General features: G+C 38.5%; 1 gene segment (V, D, J or C); it reads right to left on the bottom strand.

The window, feature by feature from the left end:
- Positions 1-12401: 12401 nt before the first annotated feature.
- On the bottom strand, positions 12402-12944 carry LOC110287667. The segment is given in 2 exon segments: positions 12402-12772; positions 12875-12944. Coding segments are annotated over 2 exon segments (420 nt in total).
- Positions 12945-13279: the final 335 nt, after the last annotated feature.

Below are 13279 nucleotides of genomic sequence, written 5' to 3' on the forward strand. Positions count from 1 at the left end.
AAAAAAAAAAAAAGAAAATGCATTCTGTAATACTATCTTTCCTTTGAAAAATGAGACCAGTAGGAGAATGAGTTGAAAGTAAAATGACTAGAATACAATCAAGTTTAGGATCAATTCCATTCACTTATGCCTCTTGCAGTCTTTGTTCTACAGGAATTATCACTTTTTCTGCTTTAGCCATTAGACATTTTAAACTGAATAAATTTGAATCTTCTTGTACTGTTTGAAACAAATTACTTAACTCATATGGACTTAATCCAGTTGTAGATCTCAGCCAGTTAATATCTACTAATTATTTTTGAAAATCATTAAGAGTTTGCAATTGTTCACAATGGACCAGTACCCTTTGTGATAGAATTTTTTGTTGACTGATTCTGTAATCCAAAAAACTAAGTGAATCTCCTCTTTTTATTTTTTCTATAACATCCAGCATGGCAGAATTCTTTGTGGTACCCTAAACTTATTCTCTGAAACATCTGTCAGAATCAGACAACAGAATATCATCCATATAATGATAAATTGAGGAAAATGCTTACAAATAATTTCAAAGGGTTATTGCATAAAATATTGACATATAGTTGGAATATTTTACATTCCCTGTGGAAGTACTTTCCAGTGGTACCTCTTTACTGGATGGCTATTATTCAAATTGGGTACTGAGAAAGCAAACATTTCTCTATCTTTCTCATGCAAGGGTATTGAGATAAACACTATTTCAAGTCAATTATTATTATAGGTCTTGGTAATGAAGATGGTAAATGAAATCGAGGCTGTAAAGGACCCATTGGTTTAATTACCTTATTTACTGCTTTTAAACCCATTATCATCTTCAATTTACCTGAATTCTTTTTTTAAAACAAACACAGGGGTATGTTGAGCCTCTAGCTGCTCTTATACAAATTGTTCAGTTGCCTGAAATTTTTCTTTTGTTGCAGACCACTGTTTTTACCAGAAAGGTTGATTTTATAACTATTTTCAGGGCAAAGCTGTTAGTATGATAGCAGTGGTCTCTTTATAAATTTGGAAACTCAATCTCTATTATGTCCTATTTTCTGACCATGGGCACAGCTTGTGATTCTTTATCACCTGTATCAATACTTTTCCTGGGAGAATCTACCATATCACATCTAATTTGCTTGTTTGCTTCTTTTGGAATTGCAAGAATATTAATTTGTGTACCCCACTGTTGTAAAAGATCCCTTCCCCATAAGTTAATCACTACGTAAGCCAAATAAAGTCTTGCCGCAGACCCTCTTGGGTCCTTTGTCTGGGTAGGATGGGTCTCTGGATGTAGATGGGCAAAGAGTCGGTGAAAATGACAGACAGATGCACCCAGGAGATTGTGTAGAATCTGAATGTATTGTCATAAAGTGAATACCAGTCTTATATAATACAAAAGGTAGGATGTAACAGCAGGGAAAGTACATTGAAGTTACCTGACACAAAACAAAGGAATGACTTCAAAAGGACTTACAGGAACCAGGTAAATGTTTACAGTAAAGATAAAGCACTCCTGCCTAGGGTCAGCTTAATGACAGCTAAGGATTTCACTCCCTAGTCATAATTTGTGCTACTCCTTTGAGCCTTGTGAAAGCTAGCACCAGGGGGTTCTGCTCTAGCAGATCTTCTCATGAATAATGCGATACCACAACCCCCCTATTTCCTAGGCCTTCATAAATTCTTGTATGAGTGTAACTTTTAAGTATCTGTGGAGAATCTCCATTTGTCAGAAGAATTCACCAACTTGCTTCTAATATGCAATATAGCCTGCTATACCTGGCTGTAGTGAAGATTCCTGTCTCAGTGGGATTTCCTAGCTCTTTCATGGTAAAACCACCTATTAGCTAGGCCAATGTGTATTCCTTTGTTTTGATGAGACTGGATGCTGTCCCAAGTAAACACTCTGCAGACCAGCCCTGAGCTGCTCCCTGTCCTTTATAATGCTTAATTAGTTACTGAATAGGTAACTTTCTTACTGAATTCCTACTAAATTCCAAGTTTGTCAGCTTCAAGTATTTTCTGGGACGTTGGAACACTAGCGAAGGCTTAGCTATGTCAGATTTCAATCTTAAAAGGCACTTATAATAAAATAATACTAAAAGTGAGCAAATGGATCCATACACTAGACTAACTCGGGGATAGGGTATGAGTACATGGGCCATGGGAACACCAAAACTCCAGGAGATGAGCTTCTCTGAAAATCTTTGCCTCGTGAGTGCTCCCAGGCTTCTTGGCCTGCCAAGCAAACTTCACTGGAGTGTTCGTGGCAAAGTCTCAACTTCCCTGTTTGACCTTCTGAGCCCACACAGGTAATCTATTGGACACTTTGTCTGATTTGTGATAACTTACCAATTCCTATACATTGTGTGTAAACCTTCTGAAGTAGTCAATCTGGATCGCAAGACATTTGGGAAAATGTGCTAACATCAGCACCTATATCCATCAAAACATCTATGTCAACAACATTCACTTGTAGCATCACTTTGGCTCTCTTGTCATTAACCACTGTTTTTCAGAACACATGGTTTCCAATACTGCCAAAAGTCCCTATCCTTTCCACTAGAACAGCCTTGATGTTGATGTAAGGATACAGCAACACTTGAGCATTTCTATCCCCTACATCAATTTGTATCTTCTTTTTCACAATGTCATAATTTTAATTTCCTCTTTGCTATCCATACCTACCATACCTACATGTGCAATAAATTCTTGAGAAGTTAATCCACTTCTACCCAAGATTATTCCTACTGTCCCTAAAGGTAAGGGATCATGTACATCAGTGGTTAGCCTGTAATAGTCAAATTTTGGGGACAATATGATAGGGCTATCTGTGGTCAGATCCTAAGCTGAATTTTCTCCTGTAGCATGTATAACATCAGAAATATCTAATTTTGATTTTCTTGCCTCTTTTATACCTCCTGAATGACCAAAGGAAAACTACTCATATTGTTTACGTGCAGTCTCAAGCTGACAGGCCTTTTGTTTGTTTCCCTTTAGTAACATTAATTTCCTTTGCTCACTTATGTTGTGCTAAATTTTGTGGCTTCGTGGCTCCACCATAACAACCATTGTAATTGGTGTCCAGCTTCTAGTAGAGCTGGCACCAATCCCTCCAAATATTGTGAGATAACCCTATGCTATGTAGGCCACTTATTTAGCATTTCTTTGAGAAATGAGGAATGTAAGCTTCACTCTGTGAAATATTTTCAATCTCATATTTCTATCAATTGCCAGGTCAATTCATTATAAGCCTGTCCACAATTGCTAGAAGGTATATGCTACACAAGGACTGGGAAGGCTGAAGGTGCCTGTCTAAATCTAAGCAAAATCGCTGGTGATGCATGTGGCAGCACATTAACCTGTTGCACCTGTACCATTTTCTGTTCTTTCCAGGCCCTAGAAGCCATGTGGGTGACAGTTTACCTTCCAGCCTAGTTTGCTTTGTGCTTTCATCATGTGGTATATTCCTGGTCTCATTAACCAAGACAGAACTTTTTCTCCTCCCACTGGCCCTTTTTTTCCCCCAAGAACTTCTATCTTCAAACTCTCTAAATGTATAGTTGATTCTGCACTCTCCTCTAACTGAAGAGCTTTGTTGGTTTCTGCTTAAAATATTTCAAATAGTATACATTAAAACTATGAAGCAAAACCAAAAATAAAACCTCATCCGGGAGCAAGGCAGGATTCCATCCAGTGGCAGTAGATGTCATTTTGTCAGTCTCCATAAGCAACATTGCTAATGCCTCATAGTCTGCCTTTTCCTCTACATTAGGAGTAGATTACCAATTGGAGCTGAGACATATTGGGCACAACCTATAAGCTTTCATTGTTATCATCATAATTTTAATGATGGTTCTTAAATGTTTTATCCTCCCTTCTAGCCAACCATCCAGCAGAGGCAGTAGGAAAGAAAGGATACAGAGTGAGTGGATCTGTTTAGAAATTGTTCTTTGGAGCAAATCCCATCTGCTTTGTCAGGGAATCAGTTCAGTTCACAAGTCAAGAGCAGCAGCTCGATCCACTCACAAACAGTTGTCCAGTTCAGTAGTATTGGAATATCAGCAGTGGTGGTACAACCTAGCAGGAACAGCTAGACCTTATCCAAACCTCCACAAGTCAGCAGGAGGGATTTGGACCAGCAGGGACACAAGAAGAAGTTCTCTAAAATGCCCCTCTCAATGAACCAAAGATCATCAATGATTTGAGACCAAGAAGTGTTGCAGAGCTAGTTCCACCAGCAAGCCCCTTTCACAGTCAGTTGAGTCCTATTTATACTCCCTCCAAATATCACATATTCTCCATGGGTCTTGCCTCAGCACATATCTTGTCTCAGCATGTAAGTCTGACTAAGCAAAAATTCATGTGCGTCTGTATCAGCTGACATAACTCTGCCAATCAGCCCAAGTCCACAGGTGCAGCAAGAAGCTGCAGCATACCACCAGAATGTTTTTGGTGTGTTTCTCTCTATGGAGTCCCATCAGATGGGGCTCAAATACACAATATAAGGCAGACCAATACATGTGTATTAAAGAGAAGAATCCTTCATCATGTGTCCTTCCACAGAATTGCTTTAGCAGAACATCCTTTCAGCTGTGTCTGCTTCAGTGAAACATTCCTTCATGAGTCTGACTTAGAGAAACATCCTTTCACCTGTGTTCACTTTGGGAAATAACTTTTTTACTTGTTTTCCCCACAAAATGTTATCCAACACAACTGACTGTCCAAAGAACCAGAAAAGTTTCCACTTTAGGCTTGCCTTTCTTGTTGATTTTTGCAATGAACAAACTTTTTTTTTAATTGACTCTTTCTATTGTTCATTGTTTTCAGATTTCATCCCTCAGTTTGTACATTTTGTTCCATCTATTTCTCTTGGGTGATTACTTATTTTTTTTCTAGCGTTCTCACTGTGTTGTTAAGTTGCTAGTATGAAATCTCTCTTTTTAATGTAGACACCTAATGGTATCAACTTTCTGCTTAGCACAGTTTTCAATGTGTCCCATAAGTTTGGGTATGCTGTGTATTCATTTTTATTGAGTCCTAGACAGTTTTCTATTTCAACCTTTTTTTGTTTTGACTCTCCATTCTTCATTTGACCCAGTTCCTGACTAGGACTTGTTGAACTTGCATACATTTGTAAGCTTTCTGTTGTTTCTGGTGGTGTTGATATCTAGATTTACTCCATGGCAGTCTGATAGGATGCTGGGAGTTATTTTAATTTTGTTGTATCTGTTGAGACTTGATTTATGTCTGAGTATGTGTAGAAAGTACCATGAGGTATATTGAAAAGGGTATATTTTTTTGTGTTTTAGTGAAATGTTCTGTAGATATATATTAGCTCAATTATTTTTTTGTTTAACTTTTTTAAACAAAATTAATAGAATGGCCTGTATATTGCAAGAGTGAGGTATTGACGTATCCCACTATGAGAATAAGGGTCAATATGTGATTTAAGTTGTATTGGGGGTTCTTATACAGCCATGGATAACATTGTTTGAAGTGTCATCTTTTGGATTATTTTCTTTAATGAGTATGTAATCTCTTTCTTTCAGCCAATCATCATTCACTAACAGTCTTACAATGCTGGAAAGGAGAAAAGGATTCAGAATTGCTAGGGACTTATCTTTTACTAAGTTAGCATTGGTGCCTAGCACAAAATACAGTTTTTCTTAGCCATCACATAGAATGTAGCATGAATATTGCATTTGTGAAAGAATACACACATACATATGCACACTCACACACACACAACAGAAAACAAACAAAAATGGGAACATATGCTCGGGTAGTAATTGCACATACAAAGAATGAAGTACTATGGGCAAGGCCTTATACTGCATGCAAACTTTGGGTTATATTTCAAAATATTTAGATATTTTAGCTATGCAAAACAAAACCACCAAGTACATAGTATGAAATTTTCAAAAATATTTAAATGACTAATAATTTCACATGACCTCACAGTATTGTCTCATTCTTGAAGGATATTCTGAAGATATTGAGATGTCTCAAACTCTACTGTATCTTGTTGTCATTAGAAAACTGATATTCATCTCTTGCAATTCAAATCACATCTTCCTGCAAACATTTATTGAAACAGGCTCTAGGTACATGAGCCAGGACAATGGGCAAACCTACTGATTCAGTATTTTGTAAGTAGACTTTAACATTCTTGACAGGCTCAGTGGCAATAGGCCAAGGAACGTACATATTTCATGTTCAAAATCAGCAGCATGGAGGCTCATGTTATGGTTACCATTTGTAAGGCACACAATCTCATAAAGTGCTATACCCTAAATAAAAGCCTCCCTGCTGAGATGGCCCAAGTACCATCATGTGTTACTTGTCTTTGAGACATTATAGAAAATTGCCTAAAATCATGTGAGAGGAAGAACAGATCATCCAAATGCAGCTCAGTTCTATGCCCTATGGGAAACATAACTTTATGTTGGCAAAGTATTAATGTGACTTACATCATCACCATTACAGAAATACAGAGTAGAAGAATGTTTGTTATCAAATTTCTCCTACATGAATAGACATGAAATGTTTTTTTTAAAAAAGTCTCAAATATCAATAAATTATGTGCTTCTAAAGATGGTTAGTGACTTCTAGACGATCTTTTATGGCCTACAGATTCTTCTCACTTTTATCAATGATAGAAACTAAATCAAAAACATAAAACTCACTTCACCTAAATAATTAATAAAAGGAAATCATAAAAATGACTAGAAATGGTGGGGTGAGTTATAGAAAGAGTAAGCAAGATGTGCAGCTGAAGGGACTGCTACCTGATATGGAAACTGAGGACTACAGTGCGGACAGTCCTCAACAAAACACGGAACTAACATATAATTCAGCTCCTCTATCAGTAGGTATATTCAAGAACAAATGTAAATTATCATTAACTAGATATACTCCCAAGCTGATATTTATTGATGCTCTATTCATTATATTAAGTATTTAAACCTCAGGTTGACTGGGGCAGATCAGCAGCTTATCTGCCCCTCTGAAGACCCCATAATCTAAAGGCCCAAGAGATCTGCTGCACATAGGGCAGCAGGTAAGGGATCTTCCCAAATAACCAGAGCAGCTGGGAACCCTGAGGAGCCCAGGAGATGTGGGATCCATCCCCTCTGCTCAAACTCCACCCCCTTTCCAGCCTGTACCTTCTGACATGGCACATCAGCAACTTGTCTGCCCATCTAAAGACCCACACACACAGGCTAAAGGCCTCCTGAGAGGTCTGCTGCACCCAGAGCAACATATGATCAGCAACATATGGCCCTCTGAAGACTACAGTCTGAAGGCCTCCCAGGATACCTGCTCCATGCAGGGCAACAGTTCCCACAGTCTGAAGTGGAGAGATGGGGTTGCCATCTGACAGCCAAAACCTCTGACTCAGAATTGTTTCTGTCTAAGAGAACTGCAGGGTCAAAATGGAGAACAGACTGAAGAAAAGGAGATAACAGTGACCAGCCCAACTTGGGATCCATCTCAAGGGGATGCTCTAAGGACTAACAATATTATTGATGCTATGGTGTGCTTACAGACAGAAGATTAGCATGGCTGTTCTCTGAGAGGCCCAACAAGGAACTGAGACAGAAGCAGATACTAACACCCAATCAATGGACTGAAGTCAGGTACCCCTGTTGTTGAATTACGGAAAGGCTGGAAGAAGCTGAGAAAGAGGGTGACTCCATAGGAAGACCAACAATCACAACTTAACTCTTGAGGTCTTTCAGACACTGAGTCACCAACCAGACAGCATACAATAGTTGGTCAGAGGCCCCAGACACATATACAGCAGAGGACTGCTTGATCTGTCATCAGTGAGAGAAGACTCTCCTAACCCTCAGGAAACTTGAAGCCCCAGGGAGTGGGAAGGACTAGGGTGCATCATCTTCTTGGAGACAGGGGGAAAGAGGAATGTGTTGATAAACTGTGGAAGGGTGGACCAACAGGAGAGTTGTTGTTGATAGCCCTGGGGCTAATTATATTTGATGTTAATCCCATTCTCCTGTGAGTGGCTGCAAACAAGGAATGAGTCAGCACTCAGGTGATTTCCTGTAAAACTGCTTCCCACCTTAATTTGCAAAATAAAGGAGAGCTGATGATTGGGCAGGTAAAAAGAAGGTGGAAGGGAAGGTGGGGAGAGAGAAGAAGGAGAAAATGGGAGAGGGAGAGGATACAGAGGAGGAGGAAGAAGAAGAAAAGTGGAGCAGAAGCACATGGCCTGGAGAAACTAAGTTCTAAGGGGTGTCATAGACGTGGAAGATGGTAGTGTAGCAGTAGATCTGCTCAATCTAGGCATGCAGCATGTGTTCCTATTAGTTGACTCATGTTTTTATTGCCCGGGTATATTTGGGTTGGAGATTTACCACAACAAAATGGCGCCCAATGTATTGATTTGAGCTCTACTAACCTGAGATAAAAATTCACTGCCCCCAACTTCTGAATGGGATTTGGGCAGTGATATAGGCTGCAGCAGAGTGGATTTGAAGCTGACTGGGTTTGAGGGGCCTACAGAGAACAGTAGAAAAGCATCTACACCTGAGAGAGCCTTTCTGTGTTTGCTTCCCTGTATCCTTTGCTCCCTACCCTGCCTCCCCCACCTCCAAACAGGAACACAGACAACTCGGGTCCTTTTACACTCATCTTCTCCCTGTGAATAAAGAATTGGGAGAGAAAGTTACAAAGGCCTCCAGACCAAGTAATTCATTGATACAAAGAGAGAAATATATATATATATATATATATATATATATATATATAACCTTTTGATACTTAAAGTTGGGAAATTTCACCTGTGGTTCAGGACTAGATAAGGAATATTAATCACTGACTCCAAGTAGAGAGATCAGTGATAATCACCTGCTATGAACAGGTACTAATTAATAGAAGTCTGTGGCTCCAGGTAGAGAGCATAACAGATAGATGTTATAATAGGTATTAATTAACTAAATGTCTGGGGCTCAAGGTAGAGAACACAACAGATAGATGGTATAACAGGATGGCTGCTCTAGGGAGAGACCTTAACAATTAAAAACTATCTGCTTCCTCTAGGCAAATACTAGTGAAAGTTTGAATTAATCGCTTTAAAGATGGTATAAAGATATATTGCTCTAATTAAGTCTTACAGGATACTCATAGTTCTACAGGAATTTTGGGTTTAAATCCTGGTTTGACAAGCTGCCACTTACAAGCAGGTATAGAAAGGAAGGGGGGAAGGAAAGGAAAGGAGAAAAAGGAGAAAAAGGAGGAAAAGGAAGAAAAGGAGGAAAAGGAGAAAAAGGAGAAAAGGGAGAAAAGGGAGAAAAGGGAGAAAAAGGAGAAAGGAAAGGAAAGGAAAATAGAAGTGTGAATCAATTGTCTTAAACATGGTATGATAAAGTCTACAGGAGACTCATATTCTGTCTAATTTGGGCTCCATGGGAATTTTGGGTTAATATCCTGACATGACAAATTAGAAAGGCCTAAATAGGCTAAATATATGTGATTTTGAGTATTGTGGTTGTTTTATTGTTCCTCTGGGACAGAGGGAAAGTTACAGGTTTTCCTAAATACCAGCTAAAGGATATCCTTATTTGGGGAAAAGGTTTTTTCTTTGTGATTTTTGGAAAGGTGATTAAGGTATTTACACCTTCCAGTGTTATATGGATCAGATTTGATTGAGGGAGACCCCCCTGAGATCTAGATTCCATAAAATCAAACAAAAAGTTTATCTTGATGATACTAAAATTTTATTTTGAGATTTATATATTACAGAATATATAGCCTTGGTGAATTTCATCATCAGACATGCTGAACTGACCTGCTTGCACACCTGATGTCTTGGTTTTTTTCATCTGGATCTAGTCAAGACACAGACATCAAAGATTAATACAATCATTGGTGTGGCCTTCTTAAGACTAACCAATTCCCCCATTTCCCTACCCTTCCCCCTCTCTTATAAAATATCTCAATGCCCATATTCAGCTTGAAGAAGTAATGAAGAGTCATCGTCCCAGTCCCCTAAGCTTTGGGGCTGGGGGATAGTTATTATAGGTTGTCTTTGATACTAAAAATTTTGAAGTACAGGGCTTGGACCCAGTCCTTTTATTGCTGTTATTAAAAACAGATCTGAGATGTGGATTAAGGGTCAAATAGGAAATTCAAGGCTCTGAGTTTATTGTTGGGGTGTTTTCAATTATTTTAATTAGAAATGGGTGAGAGTAGTTAACAGAACAGTCTAGATTATTTCACATAGTTGGTTCCCAAAAACATTAGAAGTCCACAGAATGTGACATTTAATGATTGCTTAGTCACTTCTTGTTGTGACTTGTCTGCTCCTGACAGCTTTCACTGTCTTGGATTCAGACAAGAAACTGAGCACTTTTGAGATACTCCAGTTGTGGAAATAGCCACTAGGTAAAAATTGCCTCATTTCATCTACAGATATAATACTGCCCAAAGCAAGGACACAATTGCAGGTTAGGATAGCTTGATTCTGCTGAGACAGAGTAGGCTAGTCCTTAATATTCCTGTTTCTCTAAGTCTGTCAGATGACCCTGGCTAGTAGGCTGAAGACCGATGCTCTGACATGTTGAAGTAAGGAACTGTCCAAGTGATCAGCAGTCTCTATAAATTGGCTGTTTTAGGCTTCCTATATATTTTCAGTTAATATCAGTTGTTCTTGGATTTCTGATGGGGTTGAAAAACTACATAGTCTCCTAGCCAACCCAGGCTTTTTACTTTGAGAGGAACAGATTTGAGAGGATGGTTTTCAGATGGCATTCAATCTAAAGCCAAGACATATCCAGGTGCAGAACTATAGTCTTTTAAGTAAAGATAGATGACAGAGGTTTTTATTTAATTAACAAAGATGATGGACTGGGTGTTAGATCTCTTGTACTTTATAAATTAAAAAATAATAATAGTTATGTTCAATTATATCTGAGATAAAATAGTCTTTTAATTGGACAGAAAGGGGGAAATGTTTTGGATAGCCCTGGGGCTAATTATATTTGCTGTTAATTCTGTTCTCCTGTGATGGGCCTCAAACAAGGGATGAGTCAGTACTCAGGTGATTTCCTGTAAACCTGCTTCCCACCTTAATTTGTAAAATAAAGGAGAGCTGGTGATTGGGCAAATAAAGGAAAGGTGAGCTGAAGGTAGGGAAAAAGGAGAAAATGGGAGAGGGAGATGTGGAGGAGGAGGGAAAAGGAATAAAGCAGAGCAGAAGCACATGGCCTGTAGAAATTTTAAGTTCTAAGGAGTCTCATAAATGTGGAAGATCGTAGTGTAGCAGTAGATCTGCCCATTCTAGGCACATAGCATATATTCATATTAATTGAGTCGTGTTTTCATTGCCAGAGCATATTTGGGTTGGAGATTTACTGCGACAGAGGGTAATTACTGGACTGTAAAACACATAAGGTAATAAAAAAAAATCAACATTCCTGTTTCACAATTATACTTTGTCACAAAAACAAATGACAAGAAAAAACAATTTTTCAATTAATATAAATATTAATACATGTTTGAGGTTTGTCAACATACTGTTTTTATTGAAATACAAAGTGTTTCCCTCAACCAATCTCAAACACTTTAATAATTATAAGACAGAAATACAAACTCAATTCTCATGATACAAAATCACGTTTACATGAGTGTAATGTAGAATGAGGTATCACAGCCTCCACATTTGTAAAGTAGATGAGAAAACAGCAGAGGCAGGTGAAATAGGAATAGGAAGCATAGATCAGATATATTGGTTAAAATGTGAAACCCATTTTTCTCTGATATTTGCATCCTCATTTTTTATAGACACATAAACTCTGTGTGTATGCATGTATATGTGTGTGTATGAATGTGAATGGGCAAGTGTATATGTCACATGAACATAGATGGAAGACTAGCAGTTGAAAGTACATTAGTTGGAGAAAAAGAGTGTGACAGAAAGAAGAAACAAGGGGGATGAAGATTGTCAACATGTATGATATAATCTTTACTATATTTTTATGGAAATCAACATAAATATGCAAATAAAGATAGCCAAAAAGAGAACTGGAGGGAAAATACCAGGGTTCAAGAGTAAGGAAGACTTCTCACAGCTGAGAAAAGCAAATTCCAAGTTCTCTCCTGTATATTCCGGTTGGAATATAGGCTGCCAGGCTTTCAGTTTAGCCCTTGGAATTTTGCACTGAAGAATACAAAATAATAAATTTATCACATTCAGTACCCAGAATTTGAGCATAAGAAGTTAAAAGAAAACACAGATGACTTTATTTCCTTTCCTATAAAGGCCTCCCTATTCAAAGGTTTCAAAAAGGCCATTTGTTCATAAATTTACAACCAAACTTTGCATCTGTTAGTCAGGCATAGCAGCTCTCAGAAGGGGAAGTGTGTACGTCAAGGTCTATTTAATGCAGGCAGTTGGTGAGAGCCTCAAGGAGGTTTTTGTAGGAGGCTGAAGCATTGTGCAAGGAGAGGTATTGATGACAGTAATAAACTGCCAGGTCTTCAGCTTGCACACTGCTGATGGTAAGAGTGAAATCTGTCCCAGATCCACTGCCTATGAAGCGATCAGGGACCCCAGATTCCCTAGTGGATGCCCAGTAGATCAGCAGTTTAGGAGACTGCCCTGGTTTCTGCTGGTACCAGGCCAAGTAGTTCTTCTGGTTTGAACTGTATAAAACACTTTGACTGGCCTTACAGTTCATAGTGACCTTTTCTCCTGCAGACACAGCCAGAGATGATGGAGACTGTGTCATCATAATGTTCCCACAGGTACCTGAAATAATAAATAGACAGTGAAAATAGACACTGGCACATATCATAAATTGTTTATTACAAATATGAAACTTTGAAGATTTTAATACTTTAAATTTCTTACCAGATACCCAGAGCAGCAGGGACAGGAAGACCTGAGTCTGTGATTCCATCTTGATCCCCCTGCCTTTCTGATGCAGAACAGTCACAATGCAAAGGCCTAGTTTATAAATTCTGAGCAGCTGGGCTGGGCTAGAGGAACCCATGCAAAGCAGACAGTAAATAAAAAGCAAATGCATGGGCAATGTGTGAGTGGGTACCTGGTGTCAATCAACAGGCAAAAATGTCATCAGAGAAAGCAGAAGAAAACACTGAAAGTGATTGGCTTCCTCATCACGAACAGAAATCCACTATGTCATCTTAAAGGTTTGGTTAAAATCCAAGATATATTTAAATCAGGTGACTTTTCTTTAAACTTTAGGAGCTATCTCAGATAACCATTCTAGAAAACATGATAAGATATGCTAAG

This window comes from Mus caroli, unplaced genomic scaffold (assembly GCF_900094665.2).
Source record: "Mus caroli unplaced genomic scaffold, CAROLI_EIJ_v1.1 scaffold_15661_1, whole genome shotgun sequence".
Classification (NCBI taxonomy): domain Eukaryota; kingdom Metazoa; phylum Chordata; class Mammalia; order Rodentia; family Muridae; genus Mus; species Mus caroli.